The 22,205-nt window shown below is 53.6% G+C and overlaps 7 protein-coding genes across 7 annotated transcripts; 2 read left to right on the top strand and 5 right to left on the bottom strand.

Annotated features, from left to right (window-relative positions):
• Positions 1 to 1,447: 1,447 nt before the first annotated feature.
• CCOS01_09286 (ubiquitin-conjugating enzyme) lies at positions 1,448 to 2,502 on the top strand (the record flags this gene model as incomplete). Its single annotated transcript, XM_060457445.1, has 7 exons — positions 1,448 to 1,480; positions 1,560 to 1,567; positions 1,622 to 1,670; positions 1,733 to 1,862; positions 1,914 to 2,028; positions 2,125 to 2,306; positions 2,366 to 2,502. The coding sequence occupies 7 exons, from the start codon at positions 1,448 to 1,450 to the stop codon at positions 2,500 to 2,502; spliced, it is 654 nt and encodes a 217-aa protein (XP_060312145.1).
• Positions 2,503 to 3,288: 786 nt separating this feature from the next.
• CCOS01_09285 (uncharacterized protein) lies at positions 3,289 to 4,434 on the bottom strand (the record flags this gene model as incomplete). Its single annotated transcript, XM_060457444.1, has 1 exon — positions 3,289 to 4,434. The coding sequence occupies one exon, from the start codon at positions 4,432 to 4,434 to the stop codon at positions 3,289 to 3,291; it is 1,146 nt and encodes a 381-aa protein (XP_060312144.1).
• A 1,480-nt stretch (positions 4,435 to 5,914) lies between these two features.
• Positions 5,915 to 8,400, bottom strand: CCOS01_09284 (fungal specific transcription factor domain-containing protein; the record flags this gene model as incomplete). The annotated part of the gene is made up of 2 exons (XM_060457443.1): positions 5,915 to 7,763; positions 8,057 to 8,400. The coding sequence occupies 2 exons, from the start codon at positions 8,398 to 8,400 to the stop codon at positions 5,915 to 5,917; spliced, it is 2,193 nt and encodes a 730-aa protein (XP_060312143.1).
• Positions 8,401 to 9,776: 1,376 nt separating this feature from the next.
• CCOS01_09283 (uncharacterized protein) lies at positions 9,777 to 10,280 on the bottom strand (the record flags this gene model as incomplete). The annotated part of the gene is made up of 1 exon (XM_060457442.1): positions 9,777 to 10,280. A coding segment is annotated over one exon (504 nt), but the record flags the coding sequence as incomplete, so codon positions are not given.
• Positions 10,281 to 12,948: 2,668 nt separating this feature from the next.
• CCOS01_09282 (uncharacterized protein) lies at positions 12,949 to 13,363 on the top strand (the record flags this gene model as incomplete). Its single annotated transcript, XM_060457441.1, has 2 exons — positions 12,949 to 13,074; positions 13,145 to 13,363. 2 exons carry the CDS (start codon positions 12,949 to 12,951, stop codon positions 13,361 to 13,363), a joined length of 345 nt encoding a protein of 114 aa, XP_060312141.1.
• A 1,570-nt stretch (positions 13,364 to 14,933) lies between these two features.
• Positions 14,934 to 16,976, bottom strand: CCOS01_09281 (uncharacterized protein; the record flags this gene model as incomplete). Its single annotated transcript, XM_060457440.1, has 2 exons — positions 14,934 to 15,046; positions 16,361 to 16,976. 2 exons carry the CDS (start codon positions 16,974 to 16,976, stop codon positions 14,934 to 14,936), a joined length of 729 nt encoding a protein of 242 aa, XP_060312140.1.
• A 1,411-nt stretch (positions 16,977 to 18,387) lies between these two features.
• On the bottom strand, positions 18,388 to 19,371 carry CCOS01_09280 (acyl-protein thioesterase; the record flags this gene model as incomplete). Its single annotated transcript, XM_060457439.1, has 1 exon — positions 18,388 to 19,371. One exon carries the CDS (start codon positions 19,369 to 19,371, stop codon positions 18,388 to 18,390), a length of 984 nt encoding a protein of 327 aa, XP_060312139.1.
• Between the last annotated feature and the right edge of the window lie 2,834 nt (positions 19,372 to 22,205).

The following is a 22,205-nucleotide window of genomic DNA, read 5'->3' as shown; positions in this document are numbered from 1 at the left end:
TCCCCCAAGGTCCAGGGAACGGTGTCCGGTCCACCTGCGACCAACCTCCGTGATTGGACAAGGCGCCGAGGCACGTTCGGTGGTCCCCCCTCCAGGGTCCATCGCCGTCTCTTGACGGATACGTACCTTTTGTTCTGGGAAGGGATTAGTGAGCCGTGCTGCGCTTATCGTCCTGGTCCATACTACGTAGGGCGTCAGTACCATGCTGATCCTCTCAGGGCCCGTTGCTGAGGTAAGTGAGCTAAGACCGAGGCAACTCTGCCTCGGGCCCAGCGGTTTCTGCTCTCGGCCCTCCGCGAGGACGGGCATTGGGATGTCCAAGGTTTCCCTTGGCCCAGATCGGGACAAGCTGGCTAGCGAACCCGACGCTTGGGATGATGGCGCTCGCGTGACTTGACTTTTTGGAGTCTATTCTCGTTGACTTTTAGCCTTTAACATGGCCAACCGACACCGCTTTCACTGCGTATAAGTCCCCGCATACCTGGGTAGAAGGAAGTGACGGACGGCCGGTATCACGGATAGTCCCCCCCTCCCATTAGAAGACGGCGTTTCCTTCCTGGCTCGTGACAGCGTACAACCTTGCCCACGACTGCAGTCCATCCGATCCGTACTTGCGTGGGATGATGGGTTGTTCCTTGTAGAAATGTCTCAAGAGATCCCGCAAGCAGATGATGTCGTTGGACGGAACGGCCCTTATGGATTGCTTTTTCTTACAGCATCAAGGACTTACATCATTCTTGCGAACTCTACTAGTCGGCACTGCCGGTGTTTGTTGGCTGATCTGGCTCTGAATGTCTAAGGTGAGTTGAGTTCAGCTGGAGCTGTATACTTGCAACCTGAAGCAAGACTGAATGCCGCTGCAGAACCTGAGGAAATGACGATTGAATTCAAGTAACTCTTTTTTTTGAAAGTATCTGCGGCTTTGTATGTAACCCTTCGATACTGGAGGAACGTTTTGCCTCTCCAACATCGACCCCCAGTTTCGACATTGTTCCTCCGAGACGATTAAGGCTTGCATTGTCCCGCATGGCCTTAGTCATGTAAGAGCCCAAGACAGGTGGGCAGTGGGCTCCAACAGACAATAAGGGAACCTGTGTGGCTGGCAAGATCCGCGCCTAGCCGCCTAATCCTCGGACCCACCATTCCTTATCGTTGCACTTATCACTCATGGTCCGGGATCGCCCACATCATCATTGCGCGTGACTTGGCGTCAGGAACCCGATCCGACCTTCTCCTCCTCTCTGTAACCACCCACTGCACTCCTCACGATTTCAAGACCAACAACAAGCGACATCCCGTATAGGATATTGTCTCTCAAGACCCCGCGGCGAGACCTCATATATAGGGGAACCTCCACACTAACATCGATCCATCCTTCCCCGCATCCATCTTACAACAACTCTACCCCGATCGAACAGTCGTCCGAACACCCCGCGCAACTGACAAGATGAGCAGCCCACGCAGAAGAATCGAGACTGATGTAAGTCTACAGTGCTACTGGAGTCTTTGTATGATAATGGTGCAGCAAGCTCACACCTTTGTCTTTGTCTTTTGTCTAGGTCATGAAGTAACGGCGCCCCAAGTCACACCATACCTTTGGTAGCTCGCTAACCTGACGCAGGATGTGCGATTTGCCGACCGACCACCTCCTGCTTGATATACTGACCTTTGTAGGTTGATGAGTGACTATGAGGTTACTCTGGTGAACGACAACAGTAAGTTGCCTCCCTAGCCCATATTCAGAGCTGTTGCGACTAACGCCACGTCAAGTGTAAGACTTAGACCCATTCGACGACACCCTCCGATCCTAACCCCACCACCTAGGCAAGAGTTCTACGTTAGATTTAAGGGCCCTACCGAGAGTCAGTCCAACCAATACCCATGTATTAGTTTACTATGCTGATTCTCTGCAGCTCCATTCGAAGGCGGCGTCTGGAAGGTCCATGTCGAGCTTCCTGACCAGTACCCCTATAAGTCACCGAGTATCGGATTCGTGAATCGCATTTTCCACCCCAACATCGACGAGCTGTGAGTAGAGAACGTCCGACCGAGATACATATGGACGAACAAGTGGTATGGGAGGGAGCAAAACAGAGCAAGGGGCTGATCTGTGAAATGGCTTAGGTCGGGCTCCGTCTGCCTGGATGTCATCAACCAGACTTGGTCGCCCATGTTCGACATGATCAACATCTTTGAGGTCTTCTTGCCTCAACTTCTTCGATACCCGAACCCGACGGACCCCCTGAACGGCGAGGCGGCTGCCCTGATGATAAGAGAACCCAAGAGCTACGACGCTAAGGTCAAGGGTGCGTCGACGCAATAGAAGGCAAAACGGGGTCAAGATAGCTTGCTAACGAGGGCACAGAGTACGTCCAAAAGTACGCAAGCAAAGATGCTGCCGACGAAGCCGGCGCCGAGAGCGAAGACGACGACGACATGTCGTCCGTTGGCAGTTTCGGCGACGATGACGAGGAACCCGCCGGCCGCCTTGACGATGTATGAAGCGCACTCGGGAACTTTGAGGGAAACACGGCTAGAGAGAGCATTCATGGAAATGGCGTCGCAGGAGACTTATATCCCCCGGGTTGTGATTGGACTTGGCATTCTTGAACCCTCCTCAACGTGGTCCTGCTGAGGGGCACTTAGTGTTCCCTCACCAGCGAACAGCAGCGAGGCCAGGATTCTACCATCTTTGTGTTTAAGGGACTAGGAAAGGGTATTTTTATGGGAATCAGCTTTGGAGTTTTCACATGAGACAATCGCGGATAGGATGGGGGGTTGATTATGATGATGACCATTGCTCACGAGGAGAGCTGCTAAAGACCGATGGGGACGATATGGGCGTGCGCAGCATACATACCACCCCAAATTGGATTCCAATTTGTTCGATCAACTCGGACCAGTGGCTCTAGGAGCTACATTAGGTAGTCGTTAACAGTCATGCAAACAGAAATAACTGCCCTCTGTGACTCCAAGTGGCGTGTTATGGATGTGTCCTGAGTACGATGTGAGGGCGCATCTTCAAGAACATGTGCCAAACTGCACCTGAGATACGGCTGATGATGGTGTAGATGAGCTTGTTGAAGGTTCACATTCTGGTAATCCTCAATCGAGGATGCACCCTTGAGTTGATCTATGCTAAAAAAAAGAAAACCTTCTGTAGTAAAAATACAATGACGCCAATATAAATGTCCAGGGTATCTCTGCTCTAAATCATATCCGTTAAAACGCCACACAAACCAACCAAAGGCGCTCCTCGCACAATCAAAGTATAGAGGGGCCCCTTTTTCAATCCGAATCAGAATCGTACGCCACAAGCGACTTGGACGAAGGCGTGCCCTGCTCGGGCTCCGTGGTCTTCGGCAACTCCTGTTTCTGCTGCGCACCACCACCACCGCCGCCGCCGCCGCCGTCCTCATCACGCTTCCTCTTCAGCCCGGGGATCCTCGGCGCCGACGACCTCTCCGCCGCCCCCTTGGTCTCGACCAGGAACGGATCCCTCGCCATGCGCGTGTTCCCGACAATCTCGGAGACGATGGTCTCCCTCCTCTTGGAAGCGAGAACTTGGGCTTTGGGTGTTCCCTTGGGCAGCAGCGCCGCTTTGCCAGCCGTCGTCGTCGTAGACTTGCCGTCCTTGACCGAGGCAGAAGGCCCAGGCGAAGGAGACGACGACGCAAAAAGCGGCTTCGCAAAAGCCTTCAGCCCCGCCTCGTCAACCCCCTCCCCGACGCCCCCAAACTCGACCAACCTCGCCCGCCGCGCATCCTCCTCCGTCGCAGGCACGAGCTCGATCCCCAAACTCATCTTATCCTTCAGCGCCTCGCCCACCGCGGCCTCCATCTCGCGCCGGTGCCGTCCCGCGCGGAACGTCGCGCGGAGCGCCTTGTTGCGCGTGTACGGATCGTCCCAAGCTCTGTCGGCAGCGTCCTGTAACTCGTCGATGCGCTCCGTCGCCTGCGCGAGGTGTTGCCGGTCTTCAATGGTTTTCTCCAGGGAAGCGAAGGCGTTGCCGCGGAGCTTCTCGCGTTCTTCTCCGGTGAGGATGGCCATCTCCCCCTCCCGCGGCGCCCTCCCCTCCTCGCCCGTGTCGCGCTTCTTGGCGCCCGAGACGACGACGTAGGCCGTGTTCTTGGGGTCCGTGTGGATCTCGATCCAGCCGCCGCAGTCGGCGTGCTTCATGCGGAACTGCCATACCGCCGTCGAAAAGTAGGACCCGACGCGCTTCTTCTCGGCGTTGAACCGGACGCCCTGGCCGATGATGGTGGGTTTCGGGCAGGTGGAGCACCAGATGGCGAAGGGCATCTCGAAGCGGACGACGAGGATTCCTGGTTTGGAGGCGCGGGCGCCGAGGGGGTGTTTGCGGGCGAGGGCGTTGCCTGTTGTCGTGCCTTCGTGTTCGGGCGGGACGTAGCGTCCCATGTTGAAGCCTTGCATTTTGGGCGAGGTTGAGGGGGGGGGGGGGGGTTTGCGATAGAAGTTTCGAAGGAAGAGAGGTTCGTGGGAGGTTCGGCTAGTCGTGTTGGTTGTGATCGTGATCGCGAACGGCCCGCGACGGTGTTCTTTCGGCGGAGTTGGTTTTTGGGAAAGTCGCGGCGGAGAAGGGTTCCGGCGGGACGGGAAATCCCAGGCTTGTAGGAGTCGAAAGGTGGGATTTCGGAGATGGTGGGGGTTCTTGTTGCGCCGCTGCCTTGGACATTTGGCGCCGGTTGTAGCGGGGCACCGGGGGGACAGCGGGATTACGTAATGAGACCTGCTCGGGAATTCCACAGTACCTTCACAAAATGCCATCGTTGGCCTCACTTTGACTTATACGTCGAGATCTATGCTATATGTTCTCAATTACTCTACCGGTAGTTTGTGAATTCGTTTCTGTTGAGAATTATATACAAATGGAGCTACGTGCGACGGTTAGCTGTCTCAAGTAGCATCATCACGCAGTGCCAGCTGCACCTTACACTCAAAGTGGTCATCACAGTCGTGATTGGGGGGCTCACAGTCACGCAGGACCGGCAGGCTGCGAGCCGCGATACTGGCCTCTTTCTTGTTTCGAACTCTTGCCTAAGGCCGATAATTGCCGCTGTCAATGACGACGTAAGATGTTTGACTTTTCGTTGCCAGTCGTTAAGGCGAGGCTGATGGTTACCATGTCACCATCGATTGCGTGATTTCGGTTGAGTGCGTGTCTGGATACTTGAGGGTGCTGGTTCCGCCGTTTGAGGCTCATGGAACCCCATGCTTTCTCATCATCAGCTTGATGAATGCGGCTCACGGCATTTCGGTTCCATCTTTCTTCAACAGGCGTACCCAAATGTTACTAAAAAGGTGAGATTCACCACCGTTTAGCCTGACCGACTAGGCGAGACATCAAGGTACCGTAACACGGTAGCAAGCACTCAAGGCGTGTAGGCTTAAACCATCGCAAGACATCAAGGTATGTATGATTTCATCAAAAAAGCTCTGCAATCTATGCTAATATGTAAGGCAAGGTATGGATCGCTCAACCTCCAAAAAATGATGCTACGACTTTCGTCCCGCTCAAAGATAATGGATGGTATATATCCCTCCCGAGTGTTTTGCGCCGAAACCGAATGAATCGCGTTGGGTTCCCCTTCTCGCATCATCGATCCCGAGCAAAAAGTAAAACAAAAATTCCGAAATATCATCAATATGAGGTCGTGGACGGCGGCCATCACTCTCTTTCCAACTTTCTGACATAGCCTTCGCGAGGCCCGCCGCCCATCAACCAGTGGTATCCTGCAGATCATGATGCAATCCCAAAATCCTCCAAAAAAAAGCTCCGTTCTCGTGGATGGCATCTCCCGCTTGAGCGAGTCTTCGTCTCTTCATGTTGTCATTATTCTCCCCTTTACAGCTTTAGCGATGGTCCATTTATCGCCGCTGCAGTCTACACTCTTCATTCGGCCAAGCCTGCCATACCCGACGTCGGGGCGAATGTCTCGTACATCTCGTCATCGCTGCTGTCCACACTGAGGGGGCTCTGAGCATTGCTCACATCGGCGCTTGGCAGTCCGCTAAATCCTCCTAGACTCATCGTTGCTGGCGCGCTCTGTCCAAGAGAAAGCAAGCCATTGTTAGCAAAGCTGCTACTAATGCTTCCAAGTCCGATATCCACCACACTTCCGCTGCGGCTCATTGAAGGCTTCTCAGGAAGTTTCTTGAGCAGGCCTGTCGAAATATCGAGCATCGTCATGGCAAACATGGTGAGACCTTTGCCTTCGCCAGGCTTCGAGCTCACGGATAACGTCCAGCGGTATTCGCCCAAGCGCCTACGGTACCAATCGGCTTCCTCTCGTCCTGGGGATGTCGCCCACAGAAGCGAACCAAATGTGCCGATGAGGGCAAAGTTGGTCTTGGACGCAAAGTACCAGAAGGAGCGAAGGTGCGAGGTGTTCAAACGGTTGACAAAATCCATTGCGGAAATAAGACGAGCCTTGGCCGCGCTTCGGCAAATGTGCTGAACATAGGAATCGACAGCCGACCCGGTGGCTTCGAGCGAACGAATGATACGGCGATGCAGTGTGATTTCGGCGGCGAAGTAAGCAAGATGAAGATATCCGATGCTTGACAAACGACCTGGCGGGGCAGAGATTGACGAATACGTGCTGTCCATGCGAATGGCCGCTGGCAAACTGGCATACCATTCCTTGAGCTTCAGTTGTATGGGCTTCGCCATGCCCAAAACCAGATGCGTGCCTTGTCCACCGGCGTTGGTGACGTTTTGCATGGCCTGCAATGAGTAGAAGGTATCGAGAATCTCGGCAAGAATCTGCGACAATTGTACCATTTGACCAAACAATGTACGACCGCGTTCGATATCCAATTTCTCCTCCACGTCCTTCTCGTCCCACTCGACATCGGGAAAGTCATGATCCGTAAGTGGTTGGACACCCCAGTTGGTGGAGAAAATGTGCGAAGGCCGTCCATGAACGAGCGAACCCCATTTGTCCTGCATATACAAAGCCCAGGCGAGGCGTTTCCGCAATCCCTTCTCCCAAGGTGGGATTTTCCAGTGCGTACAGTCGAGGTGAAGGCCAAGTTCCTGGGCGGTGGCGACGAGCTGAGCAGTCGGAGCCCACTGGTCGCCTTCGGGTCGCTGGGAGAGAAGGAGACCGGCCTGGATGGTGGACAATTTCGGGCGATAAATTGCGTCGGCAAGAGTTGTCCGGATCATCCGCTCGAGGTTGGGAATGTTGGGTCGAGGGACTTGCGCGAGCTCTTCATCGTGCTCCCACCAGTTGATGGCAAACAGGTAAACAGCAGCTAGTAGACAAGGCGAAAATTCGCGGTAACTGCGCTCGTACTTTTCAAGGAAGACGGTCTTCTGAATAATCGGGAAGGCGGGGTGAACGATGCGGAAGTACAAGTCTACTAGTTTGCGACCATGTGGCCGCACGAGACCCTCAATTTCCTCGATATCCTCGAGGATATGCTCGTGGCCGGGGGTGTTGGAATCTGGTAGTAGCAGGAACGTGTCATCGTCACTGACCTTGCGCAGAGTGCCGCGCGCCAGTAGACTCTCATCTTGAGGGTTAAATGGTGACAGGTTGATGAGAGAAGGCTCGAAGTCGGTCGTCGGGCCTATGTACTGGCTGTAGCGATCATTTTGGAGACCCAGCGTCCGCTTGAGCAGAGTCGGGCCTCCGACATTCGCCATGTCTTCAAGAAAAGAGCTGCTTCCCGTGGTGCTGGAGAGGCTTGGTTGATGTTGCCTTCGCCTTCTGATATCGGCTCTAGCTGGTGAACTAATGGACCAATCACGTGTCAGAGATTAAGGTTCGTTATCAGACGTGCCCCCCTGACCGCGGCGTGCCCCCATGGCTGCCCAAGAAACATCAAACGGGCGCAAAATGCAAGCTCAAGCGGAAGCGAGCCAGGCTGGCGGGGAGGGAGCAGTAGGGGGACGGACTCGCCAATGTGGTTAAGGAGGGAGGAGGGGGAAATAGGCGGGGAGTAGTAGCAATGTGAGAGTGAGTATTGGTAGGAGAGGGGAGTGAGAATGAAAGCATGAGAAGAGGGGGAAATTGAGCAGACTGACCTTCTTTTACCACTGTCGTCAAAGTCACCGTTCAGCTTGCGTTTCCTTGGCTGGGGGCTGTTGAGCAAGGAACAATCGGATCCGCTAGCCTGGCAAGGTATGCAGCTATCTTCGTCTTCGCTCACGATACACTTGACCCTAGATCGTTGGCAGGATTCGCATGGGCTGAGTGAACGTGTGGTATATGAGCCAACAGACTCTGCGATTTCCCGTCCAGGCATGCTGCCGCCGCGGAAAAGTTCGAGGTTCGTGAATGCCTCTTGCAGATAAGAGTTCTGGCGGCGGGGAGGTTTTGGTGCAATGGCGATGGGAGCCGTCCTGGTGACGGCACTTGGGTTGGACATGATGGATAGGTAATGCGCGGCAGTAGAGACAATGCTATGTATATACAGGCAGGGCTGGGCCGACGCAGGGGAAGCAGACGGGCGGACGGACCCGGTTCGTCAAGTCGGGGTCCCGGGGCCCTTGTCTGGAGATTGGGGGAATGAAGCGGGCGTGAATTTACTCCCTAGGGTTAACCGGAGATATGACAACGGTGATAGGACGATAGGCTTCGTCAAAGGCCAAGGAAGCAGACGGGAGAGGCTGGCACACACTCCCCGGGATGGAAGCTGGTTCAAAGGAGCCCCACGGCGTGCAGCAGATGGGATGGGATGCGAAGCAAGTGATGCAATGTCGCTCGTTGGCTTGATCCTGGTGCTGGTCCTAGGTCTGGGCCGCCACTCGAGATCGACGGCAGAGGAATAAGAATATCTGTGGTCGAGTTGACGTGAGATTTGAGAATTGTGTGCGTAGTACCAATGCAGGATCCGCCAAATGAGATTGGCTGGCGAGCGGTAATTCGATCTTGATGAATTCCTATGGGTGAGCCTGTGTTGTAACACGAAACAGCAGACGGGCCACCACAGGGACTGGACTGATAACGCTACGGTGCGCCGAGGCCGGTTGAGATAAGACGGGCTTGTTGGAACCCTGGGAGGCGGCAGCGGGCAAAGATGATCAGGTACACCAGCAGACGGACAACGGCCGGTAGCGATTGCGAAGTTTGGCGTGAGATGAACGGGGCCCAGAATGCTTCAAGGCTAGACGAGGTGGAACAAAGACACGAGAAGATTGTGTTTCCAAGAGCTACCTAGCAAGAGGCTGATAGGTATCCGTCCGAGTAGTGAGGCGCGTTGTGTCGCGTGCGTGCGAGGGGTACAAGATAAGGCGACAACGGGAATTGGGAACGGGATACTCTGTAAAAGGTAGGCGTTCCAAGTTCCAGAGACTCGAGAAGAGGTACTTCTCTAGGTATGTGTTGAGTTTGAGTGGTTCCTCGTCAAGATCTGGGGTGGGATGTAGAAAGTCCGAGGGGGCGCGGTGCGGTCGTGGCTTCAAGTTTCTTTGGGGAAAGGCAAAGATAAGGTAGCGTGCGCCGCAGGACAGGAGTGGCCAAGGCGGAACGATTTGCGCCCGTTTTTGGTGATGGAAATGTAATGGTGGTTGTACTTTTTTGGGGGGTGCGGTGCGGATGCAGGGCCGGAATTGGGGCCCGGGACTGGGAAGTAATCCAAACTTGGGATTGGATGGGTTGGATGAATGGGGTTTTGATGGATCGATATCGGTGGACTCTCAAGTGACGATGGCGGCAAGGATGAGATAAGCCTTGCTTATCGGTGTCATTGGGTCCCAGAGGCGGAGGAGAAAAGTATATGTAAGAGAGCAATGTCCAATGTCTCTAATGGCGCTTCAAGTATCCATTAATGGATGTGTCGGTGCACCAGGACGTCCTTGATCTTGGATCTTCGTTCTTATCCCTGGGTTCCTTGGAGAGCGTCCAGTTTGGGGGTTGGCCGTTTTTGTTGGAGACGGAGAAATAATTAAATTTTATGGGGATTGGGTGGCGAGAACGATGGATGGATGGGGTGAGCAGATGAGGAGGAGGATAGAAGAGGAGAGGGAGGGAGGGAGAGAGTAGGAGGAGGGAAAAGAAGAGAGAGGGAAAAGAGAGAGTAAGAGAGAAGGAGAAGGAAAAGAAAAAGCCAAGGTGGTTAAGGTAAAGAGCACACCTACTCCAGTCCAGTACTCCGTAAGGTAAAGAAAGGTCAGGTATGGATGGACGGATGGATGCGCAAGGGGAAAGAGAGAAAAACAACAGTAAGAGAAGGAGGAACCTGACAAGATGGGATTTGCAAGCTCCTTCTCCTTCTCTCTTTCTCCTCCCACCTTTACGAATACTCACTCTATTACCGGCCCAACCACGTAAAAAATGAATAACAGAATGTAGGTGAGAGAGATATGGTACCCAAACACTGACACGCCCAGGGGACTTCAAATGCCGGGTGAAGGTTTTTTTTTTTCTTTTTTTTTCTTCTTGCTGTTCTTTTTTTACACTGCCGCTGCCCCTCGTACAGTGGTTCACTTTTTTCGATCAATCTTTGATCGACAGTGTTGCGGTTCCTCTAAACCCGCAAGGACAGACAGAGAGAGACATACTAAAACAGAACGCCGCTTGACACAGGATCTGCCGTGAGAGAGGAGCACAGTCAGGATTGGATGGGGCTCCAACCAGGAAGGGTCAAAGTTCCTGACCGCCGGCGGCCTACTGCAAAGATGTCAGGCAGGCCCGGCCAAAGTCTCTTACTCTACCCCTTCACTATGAATGGCACGTCTCGCGTCGGTGGAGGAAGAAGCAGGAGGGTGTATTGGAAGAGGAGGCGCGGCAGTATCTGAGTGGCCGGCGGGCGTTGGTCTCAATGGTCCGACTAAAGGACCAAGCGGCGGAAAAAGACATCGAGAAAGAATGGTCCAAACCTTGGTTTGATGGAGTATGGGGATCAAGATGGAGACAAGAGCATGGGCAAGGACATGTCGACTGAGATGGGACGGGACGGGATGGCATGGGATGGAATGGGACGGACACCCTCCTGGCGTCCCTTTTGCCTCTACTCTTACCGCACCGCAGTGCAGTCTTCTTCTGCAGCCTGGTGCCTGCCTTGCCCTCACCGACACGAAAGATGTGCAAAGCGGCAGCTGCAAATGCAATACCTGAGGAGACAGGCATAGGCATGGCTTGGCATCAAGAAAAAAAGTCTCAATGAGACGAGCAGGAGAGAGAGCGAGAGACTTTGTCCGTGTCAGTGAAAAAATGACATGGGGAACTCCCGGCTAACGAACCAAAGTCAAGAAACAGGGCAAAAGGGAAAAAAACATAAAGAGAACAGGGTAGGTAGGCCCGGGGCTGTGCTTTTCTAACATCCACGCCCAAGATACGCGGGGGGTGTAAGTGTCGGATCGGTTGTTGAACAGAGCCAAGCCAGAGACCACCCAATTACGGAGGAATGAATTACCTTGCGGCTCGCCAGGAATCGAACGACGAGGCGCGCGTCGATGCGGCGGCCGATAGTAAGGTAGACAAGAAGGCGCAAAAGGTAAGAAAGTGTGGTAAGAGAAATAGACGTCGGGTGAACAATAAGAAAGTGACCAAGTGATCTATCGCTCAAAGACGAGAACAGGGTACGGTGAAGCACTTGGAGACGTCAAGGCATGTTAGCCGAGCAGGTCTAGCCTCTACGCAGTAGGTCTAGGTGACATATTGAACGTTTGATAGCGATTACGTCGTACCAGGAGCATCAGCACTCCGTAGAGGCCACCGGGGATTTGAATGGTAGCAGGGAAGTGTGCTTGAAGGCGCGAGGCTAAAAAGGCCGCCAGGGCCGTTTTCGTTGCATTCCGCGTGAAAAGAAGAAAGGTGGACAATGGAGAATAGGTATGGAGGACTCTCCGACTCACAAACTTTGGTCATGGTGACTTTGGTGATGGTCACAGCCTGGTGGCCGGATGGGAACTTTGAAGGGTAAATCTCCACAAAAGCACATGGCAAAGCGTGCGACTTGTCGACCCTTCGGCCCTGTCTGGCACGATGACTGGGTCGTCGATGCTGGGAATGGCATGGGGGAAGGGAAGTGATGGTGTCGATGGAGGGACGGAAAGATAAAGCACGAGACATTTGGGAGGGGAGATGGGCGCCGCCTTATCTCTGTCCATTCCGGGGCAGGCGTTCTAGAAAGATGCTACGAGACAGAAATACATAATGGCAAATGGGCAAATCACGGCTCATATATTTCATCTTGTCTTTTGGGGCCCTTGGGGTTTCCTCAAGCTTCAGCTCCGTAGTGTAACTCCGTCACTCCGTCACTCCGTACCCGTGCCTACATTGCAAGGTTGGAGGGTACATGCCTCCCAAGACTCCGTAAGGTACCTAAGGTATGGAAGGTAAGGAACTCCAAGGACTCCAAGGTGGTGGTTGCTGCACGATCCGAGTCGGCGGTACTCGGGCGGAACATGGGGCCCCACCATTGACTACTGCCATTCTGCAGCTCACTCGCCGCTTCTTGCCTCGACCGGCGCTTGTAGCGCAGACGTACATTCCTTCCTGCGTAGACCTGGAGACTGGAGTGAAGTGCCCTAGGCGTGGTGCCCCACCCCTTTAGCGAAGTGGCTCCCATTACCTTATAGAAAGTCCGGTACCGCCCGTTTCGGGTCTAGCGCGGCAATACCCATAACGTAATTCTCGAATATTGCCGAGTCAGAACTCGACGACCAAGGTCTCTTTGGCCCATCGTCCCAACTTCAACCTCCTCTTCAACCGGCATCTCGCGCGCGCGCAAGCAACGCCCATTTACCACCTAGCTATGCGGCACCGCAGTACTTCCTACACCTGCACGGCGCTGACCGCAGCCAAATGTCGAGTCGCAAGCAGCCCGGCTGCACGCAACTGCACAACCAGCAACACCTCAGGAGACCCGCTGCTCTATCTGGAAGAGGGATAAACCTGCGACGCAACGTCTACCAGGGGACCACCATCAACAGCATCATCCCTCATCCTAGAATCCGGAAGCTGCTAAGATATGCAGCCCATCATCAAGTTTGAGCGGGCAAAGAAGCGGATTCACCTCCTCCCGCTTTGCTCTCCCACTCACCACCAGCTCATTATTAGCCTGCCGTTGTTCGGAACCATCAAGTCAAGCCACCACGCCAGCCATCAAGCGGACCAGCCCATGCCATGACACGGATCCAAATTATTACCTACAACTCAACCCACGGCCAAGGGATCGATCGTCCAACGATGACACAAATCACGGGCTGTCGTGTGCCGCCCCGAATCACCGCCGTTCCGCCGTTGCGCTTCAGGGTCCTTTCAACCCATCCCGCCCCTGTCATATCACGCTTTCCCCGTTGGGACTCTTTGTCACTGTCTCCATCGATTCCAATCTCCATGCCGCCGGTCTAGACGACGTCTCCTCCCTCCGGCATGCTAGGTAGGAGGAGTCGATGCGAAAGACCATCCGCGCCTGTTCCGGTCACGCCCGATGAGCAAGGGACCTTGCCAGTCCCTGAACCTGAAGTGCGCCTTCTACTGCTATGTCACGGCCCCAATTTCCAAACCGGCATCGAAGAACTTGGATACTCTAACCAAAGACCTCACAACTCACCACTCTTCAAATAAGCCAAAGTCCAGATCTGGTGGACCGTGGACCAGCCTCAGTTCCTGGTAACGCGGGGTTGCGGGGCAATTGGCCTCCTGCGAATCATCGTCCCTGTTTCGCTGCTCATCATACCAACCATGCCAATCTCAAATGGACGTCGATTTATCCCACCCTCGGCACGAAAGAAACCGCCATTTGAGGAATCAGGGCCAGAGAAAAACCCACACACCACCACGACCGAATATCATCTTGGCCCAACCCACAGCATGTGTTCTACGGTCATCTTACCACCGCCAGCAGTCGGCCAAACTGACACCTCCAAACAACTCGCTACTTGAGAGGACACCTTTAACCGCCATCCCCTGCCCGTCAAACGTCGAAATGCCACGTCGGCTCACCTGCCGAAAAAGGCCCCCAAAGGCTCTCGTGCTCTACCATCTTCTGACGTTCTTCGACAAATGACCTTGAAACTCAACAACTTAATTGACTCTTCTTCCCGCCTTCTCCTGCGGGAGACCCCCACGAATCCCTGCATGTCACGCCTTCCGGCCGCCTCGCCTCAACAATCAGCAAGCCATAAACCTTCCCGAGAGACACATCCCTCGTGGGTGGGGGGGGGGGGGTAACTTCATGTGTTGTGCGACATCGTGAACGCACACAGGTACCACTCACACAGCTCTTACCTAACAGGGGTTCATATAATCGCCCAGCTACTACTTACGTCATTGAGTTCCTAATCCCGCTAGTTTCACGATGCCAGCCCGGCGGCTCTATCGCTAGCGTTCCCGGTGGCCGTCGGCTCCGACCAGGTATAAATTGAATCGACAACTGCCTATTCGACCCAAGTGGCGAATCTTGCCCGGTGAAGATATACCCGAAGTCTGTATTTCGGTCCGAGGCCATGATGGAACAGTGACACACCTCCACGTCCGCAACGGCTCGATTGCATGTGAAACGGCGTTAATGATATATCTGTACCTTATTCTCGTGGTTTCTCCGCGATCCTCACGACCTGCTGCATTTATAGACTCCACATTCTTCACGTGCTATGAGCCGAAAAGTCCTATTACCCCGCGGAGACGAAAACGCAAAGTTGCGGTAGTTCTGTCACTAGAAGTCTACAGGTTTCCATACAAAGTCTTTTCGAAACAAAAATGCTGCATCGACCGATTGAAAGAGGATGTCACGCCTGGGTGTTTGCAAGCGCCAGACGAGGCAACGGCGGCAAACTGAACGAGTTTCACCGCTCTCCCAAAAAGCACCAAAGCCGAATCAAACCGGTCAACCGCAACATTCGAGACAGCATGCGTCTAGTTCAACTTGGGAATTCGATTGGTCATTGATTCCTGTGATGCGACGAAGGCAGACTGGGCATAGTTGACCGACTCTGCTCTGCCTCGAATGGTCTAGAGCTGTATCGCCGGGCCACTGCAGAGGAGAGTGTGGCTCTGGGTGTTGATTGACGGTTTCCCGCCCTCCGCCCTCCACTTTCCGACATCATACTGTGATGGCATACTTGCTGATCATTATAGGTCAGAAGGTCGCGGCCCGACGATCTCGAACCGATGGGAATAGTCTTGGGTACGGATGTTGGACCGTCTTTCCTACAACTCATTATGTCGGTTCGACATTTTACGTTTCTCATGGATTTATCCGTTCTTTGCACCGAATGCACTCGCCAGATCATCGCGGTTTAGACACACAAGGCCAGTCGTACTTACTGGTCTTGCACGAGTCTTGCGTATTCTCAAGTATTATGAGGGTCTCCTCGTAGATCTTCGCTCCTTCCGCCGACGGAGCTCCGCCTGGGAGACTCATGTGAAACCCTCCCATCGTTACAAACCCCAACTTTCCATAGAACGGCACAGCGTTCGTCGTGCTTTCAAGGAATACCGGGAGCCCCTCAGCTCTGGCGGCCTCCGTAGCGGCATGTATCAGAGCTTTCCCCGCGCCGCGGCCTCGGAAGCGGTAGTCAGCGCACAAGAACGTCAAATAAAGAGCCGGGCATCTCCGCCGGGCCCGGGTCCGCCGCCGTCGGTGGTGTCCGGTGCCGGCAGAGAGAGAACGCCCGTGAGATGTCAGCAACTAGAAGATTTGGGGCTTTGAACGTTCAACGCCAACGTCGTTGGCAAAGTGGACACGGGTAACAGGTGTAACGTGGGAACCGCGATGGGAATCAAAGGGAAAACTGTGGTTCCCGCTGCGGCGCTGTCCCCGCCGTTCCGTAGAGAGATGTCACCGAAATGACATTCTGGAATTCGACAAAAGGCGATGCCGAGGGAGGAGGAAACCCGCCGAGAACTGTCTGGGATCAGCGTTTCTTGGGGGGGGAGCACCCCCGGGGAGGAGAGAGACTCCGAGTCTTTGAGGGTCCTCGCTGTCTGATGCGTTTCCCCACCGGGCCAAACCCCCCACCGGGCAAACACCGACCTCGGAGCCGACTCAGACAGCGCCAGCCAGGAAGTGTGAGGTTTGCGGATAAGGGAAATACGGCACCGGCGCAGCTGACATAGTCGGCGGAAAGCCGGGGACAGGCAACTGGGATGGGGGAAACTGCCGATACAGGTAGGTGGATGAGGAATTGACCACACCCCCCTCGCGCGACATTTCCCGAAAATTTCACGTAATGGGAAATACCGGGATGGTGGAGTGGTTGAAGAAGATGTTGGGCTAAGAACAGCGGTTGAATCATGAATGGAGCGGCAGAAGGGAATGGGGGGGGGGGGGGACAAAAAATAACAACAACCAAATTGTCAGAGAAAAAGAAAGGACCGAAAGGCAAGAGTGGACGAGTAATAATAAACAAGATATTTGAAAGGTGTAGGGCACTCACTGAGAAAAGGCCGGGAGCCCATGGCTTCCCGACGTGCTTTTAATGCGGCGGTCGCGTAGGCGGTGAGGTATTCTCGGTTCGCTGGAGCGGGCCACTCTTCGTCTTCGCTTTCGTCGTCGTCGCTGTTCTTGTGGTTGGAGTCCTCCGCTGTTGCCCTTACTATGGTTCCTTCTCCGACCTCCGCTTTCGATTGTTGATGGTGTTGTTGGTTCCGAGGAGGTTGTTCTTTACTCCCGTCATCCACCACGCCCGCCTCCGCCGTTGTTGGCAGTATATTGCCCGGCTCTAAGCGTCGTGAGCCGCTGGCGGATGCGGTGGGGGTTTCAATGACATGGCTTCGACTTCCACCTCGACCTCGACGTCGGACGATGTCCCATTTCACGAAGGCGATGACACGTTCACCGTTCCCGGTGCCGGTAGCGTCCTCGGCGTCGGCGTCGGCGTCGGCATCCGCCTCATCCACTACGTCGGGGTCGGAGCTGACGCGCGCCACGAGGATCCGCGGCGTGTCGTGGTCACGGAGGTGATGCAGGGCGTCTTTCACGAGGTGGTCGTGAAGGTCGGCGAGGGAGGCGGACGTGGGGAATTGCAGCGGGGGTAAGGTGTTGGAGGACATTGATGAGATGTGGATGGAGGCGACTTGAGGGGTTTCGGAGGGTGTTGGGGGGGCAGATCGTGAGGGTTGTCATCGTTGATGAGTTGGAGTTTGTGGGTTTATGAGTCTTGGCTGGTGCGGTGTAAGTTGTGTGAGGCGTTTGTGAGTTGGTGTGAGTCGAGTATAAGCTGAGAGTGAGGTGGGTGAAAGTTGAGCAGTATGGTAGGTGTGTGAGATTTGGGAGTGAGTGGTGATCATGGTTGGTTTGCGGTCATGTGATTTGTTTGTGCCTGTGTGCTATGGAGGTTGCTACGAGTGCTACACGCAAGGTCGGGTTCCTTGAGATATATAGGTTCATTATGCTTGTAGATGTATTGCAAGGACGAGTTAGGACTGTATGAAGAATCAGGCGAGGCTGAACCTGTGAAAGGCTTGGAATGAGGGTATGCTATCGACTTGTGTTGTCTGGCTTGTAGTTGTCTGGCTTAATGGCTCTCCTGTCTTGAGTGCTTGCCTTTCCACCTCATCTTGCTCTCTGATATGCTGTGCCTTTTGCCCCTCAAATGCCCTCTTCAAAGTATGTGAGTTTATGCTAGGGGAAATGAGTGTTAAGAAGTATGAGGACTCACTTGATGTGTTTTCATTACTTGAAGTTTACTATATGCTCCCTCGCCCTGAGCCTCGTTGGCTGATATCGACAGTGGCGATGAACGGAGACAGTATCTTGCGAGTGTTGCTTATTGTGCTCAACATCAGGCCAAGCGAAAATTTCCAGAATCGAAAAGAAGTCCTGAATAAGTTTGTATGAAGTCCTGGCATTATGTCCAGAGATACTCGTAAGAGGTGGGCTTTTCTACGTATTCAGGTGCCTGGGATGAAGTGAACCATACATAACGTTCCGGCAAGATTTGGATCAGGTTCATGAGAAAAAGGGGGGCAGAATCTTTTGAAGACACGTGAACGGCTGCCTCGAGTCAGCTAGGTACGGCGTGGCATTCGATGCAAACGGTGGCCGAAGCAACGTTCGACGCCATAGGGGCATACATACAAAGACGTAATGGTCCTTTACTCGAATGAAGACCAGCGTCACCTGCTTGCGACGAGAATAGCTGGCTTCCAGCAAGCTTTTGTGAGCTGTGTATGGGAGGCTTGCCACTGTTGTCAATCCGGAAATCCTAAAGCGCCTCTTGGATGTTAAATGATCTTAGTTGTCAACACTCCAGCTACCTGAGCAAGTCGTTTGACAATCGACCCACTGATGAAATATCCTTTCGCGGGAAACCATGTGTAGATTCGAAGCTGCCATATTTTCCTCAGTTCCCAAGCGTCGTCCATCTCTGGACGTGAAGATTAAAACTGATCATTGGATTTACTCCTAAGCCGGCTGGCATCCATATGAACCCACCAAAACTAGCTTCGTAGTCCGGCGGCCTCAAGACCATCGTGAACCCGGCGCTATGTCTCCAAGGAACCCTATCATGTCCTTCAGCATATCCTTGGAATAGCAATGGTCTAGCCCATCGTAGGTCTTGAAGTCGACCTCACAGCCCATCGCTCGCAAAACCCTCGCCGCCTCCTGACCGTAGCGTACTGGGACATTATCATCCACGGTCCCATGCCCGAGAAACACAGGTGTCTCCAGGAATGATGGACGCGTCGCTAGCTCCGCTACCGTGATGCCAATCTCGTCCCCCAGAATACGCAATGCTCGTTCCACCGGATCGTGTTCAGACCGATGACCCTCCCAGCTAGTCGTCGAATCGCCATCAGAGTGCTCAAAGGGACCGTCATCAGAGCCTTCCGGCGCCTCATCGTACCGTCCACCCAGTCGATAATCTCCTTCCGCCATGGCCTCGGCCATCACGTCAGCCATGGGCAACATCCCACACATACCCAGTATACCGCCGAGTGGCGTCCCCCGCCACAACAACAGGCAAACAAGCGCCGCAGCACAGCCTTGACTGAAGCCGCCGAGCACTAACTTATCCGTCCCGCCCAGCCGAATGGCTTCATCTTCCAATAGAGAATGTATGAATAGAACTGTTTCCTTTGCGTGGCCCAGTAGTGTATCCTCCCAGTCGCCGCTCCCGTCGTACCATTGGTTGATAATGGCCCGTCTGTAAATGGTTGCCCGCGACCGCGGCGCAGTCGGGAAAACGAAGCGCGTATGCGGTAGAAGATCTCGAAAAGTACAAGCATTCAAGCCCGGTGATGTGGCTGAATTATTAAGTGGGACAGACAGAAGCTCCGGCGCAAATATTTTCGCACTGGAACCTCGGCCGTGTAGGAGGATGATGGTCTGCTGGTGCGGCTGCTTCAGCGGCGGTATGATCATGGGCGGAGGGAAGGTATGTAATGGCAATCGCGGCTCAGATCTGATTCCCAGAGTTTTCTCTGAGTCTACGGCCTCGGCCATTGGTTATGTGTTGACAGGTCAAGTTGTCTTGGGGCTGGGAGGTGAGGGAGGGGGGAAGAACGGGCGGGTTGAGATGACGTTCGGCGATGAGGCCGGAAGGTATCCACCATGGCCGGAGTGCTTCCCGCGGCCGGCCGACGGGTGCGGCTTTGAGACGACGGAATCTGCCCAGTGATTGTATTCGATGGTATAGCAACCGCGCATTATCATTGCAAATGTTATTTTGTCCTTTCATCTGATGTAGACACACTTTTATTCTCGACGAAGCAGATGTGAAGGTTACGCCGGGACACTGGTTCCAAACGCATCGCCAACGTTTACAAAAACCAATCTTTAGGTCCGGGCATAGCGACAGATATACCATAGCCTGGTGATGGGATTTGAGGCACATACTAGTCTCTATCGTATCTCTATGCAATTCCGTCTCGGTATACTCCCAACCGTATTGATATTGGCCTTTTGAAGGTATCAAGAAGAGCAACAACTAAGGCATGGAGGTATGCCTGACATGAGTACGGCTCGTGGTCGAAAGCCACGCTATTGGGGCAACCTCATCGAAGTCGTCATCCTTATTCCACCAAACAGGAACATATCTAGGTCGAGAAACAGTATCCCAGAGAAATGCTATCTCGATGGAGCCGCTGCGTTGCTAGACAAACGCCGAGCACCCTCATGAACTTGCAACTTATCGTGAGGCACCTTCGTTCTCGAAATTCTCAAGCAAGTAAGTTCTATCGAAGTTCATAGCTCCTCCTCAATGGGATTCGAGACCATCCCTCAGTTGCCGAGGGAGAGAGGGCACTCCACGGCACGTTTACCGACAATTCAGCTGGACGCAATAGCCTTGGGAGTGTCTTACATGGGCAAGCTGGCGCAACGGGCCTCATGATTGCGAAAAGCACAGCGCTGATACTATTGGAAACGGTGTTGTCTGAGGCAGAACTGATCTGTATACTTATCAAAATGTAGGACATGGGTTCGGGCCCAGATGGGATCTCGCCGGCGTAACCCATAACCTCAACAATGAAAATTGAGAACCTCCATATCACGGCAATATTATCCGAAAAAATAGGGCGTAGCCTGAGATGAGATCCCATCTTTCTGTGGTCACCAAAGAGACTTTGATCTCGATCACCTGCCATTCTGAGCGACCCTCCGTGTCATGATTCAATGATTCAAAGGCGAACCAGACTGCACTGTGGTTTCCGCATACTAAGTTCGATGCTTAGTGGATTCCGGACCCCAACGCTTAGAAGTATACATCAACCCAATTATATCTATCTTGTGTGCTAGCAACTGTGCCGTCGTCCATGAATGGCCTCGAATCCTGGATGCTCCGTGTATAGGTGAGACGTATAGGCAGCCGCCGCTCAGCCAATAAAGGAGTGTCATAAATGAACCGAGTGTCAGCCAGTGAGACAAAGCATACAGATATTGCTCCATGCACCGTCAGATCTATATCACGATAGCTAGCAACAGTCAGAACCTATAATGACAGGCACATCTTTAGCTCTTCCTCCTAGAAGCGGCACGGGAATCCTGTACGGTTTTGAGGGGTCAGAGTAAGCAAAGGAACAGTCATTCAATCCTCGCATAAAGATGACTGCATTGTTCTAAATCTACGTTCTGACTGACGATTCTTCTTGGTTGTTCGTTCGTGGGATTGCAATGAAGGATCGTAAGCCCAAGTAAGCACCTACAACTTTGGCTGGTATGCGTTATCTGCAGGAAAGCAACATCTGGCCAGACAACTGTGTGCAAGACCATTGGCTACCCATCCAAATTGAACGGCACACGACCCATGGTCCAGGGGTTCAAGAGGGGAACAGTCGGAGACGCCGTGACTTCAAAAGAAGTCGGGTCCGATGGAAACCTTGACCGCCGTTCTTTCTCCAGTCAAACCCTGGTTGGAGCGCGTAACGAGAATCAAAGTTCAAGAGTCATAAGGCTGAGCGAAAGGCCCAAGAATGCAGCTAGACGTCAGTGGACTTTTCAGTATGCGAACCTGGGGGGCAATTGACAGCGTCGTTCCCGCAGATAGACAACTTTTACGAGGTTTCGCTCGAGATTAGCGAAGGGGTGGCAGAAGCTCCATACCAGCATGGCACGCTTGATGAAGCACTTTTCCCTCTTCGGAGACGGGCGGGCAGCGGCGACAACTGTTACTGGGGGCGTGACCGTGGACGGGATGGGGCGGCGGGCTCTGGTTCTTCGTGGAGTTAAATTTAGAGATGCTACTGGCGCTAGTGGCGCGCTTTTAACTCGTTTCTTCAGGGGGCCGCCTGGGTGTTTCTTTGGGAATGTTGGCCCGTTGTGCCAGCCTGCCAGCCTTTGTTCCGGGATAATGGGTGCGATGGTTTAGGTCTGGAGGGGAGTTTATTTTGGTTACTTTTCGATGTCGGTAGTTGTAGAAGTTGGTTCTCGAGGCTTGTAGAGTTGGATCTTGCAGGATCGGCTTGAATATGTCATCGGATAAGGTACATGCGTGGCGAGGGGCTACTGGTCGTACAGAAGCGAGTTTGCAGTCGGAACCCGATCACTAACCTTCAACCCATCTGTCTACGTCTGCTGTGATACCCATCAATATATCTGACAGCATGGTCTGCAAGCCTTTGCTGCAAGCCCTGCGCCGCCTCCATGCACAATATGGAGAGGTATCAAACTGCACATAGCTCACCATGTCGATAAGCGCACTTTCAAAGGCAAGCCCTAGATAGCCTCCACGGAGACCAGCATCACGAAAGTCTGGTAAGATAGTGGCCCAGTCGATACGATGGAGAACGTAAAACAACGTGGGCCCAGTGACGTTCAGGACTCGAGATCAGCCTTCCTCG

The sequence above is a fragment of the Colletotrichum costaricense genome (genome assembly GCF_030867565.1).
Source record: "Colletotrichum costaricense strain IMI 309622 chromosome Unknown Scaffold_9.1, whole genome shotgun sequence".
NCBI lineage: Eukaryota > Fungi > Ascomycota > Sordariomycetes > Glomerellales > Glomerellaceae > Colletotrichum > Colletotrichum costaricense.
Note: the sequence above shows the minus strand (reverse complement) of the source record. Positions and strands in the feature narration are given on the sequence as shown.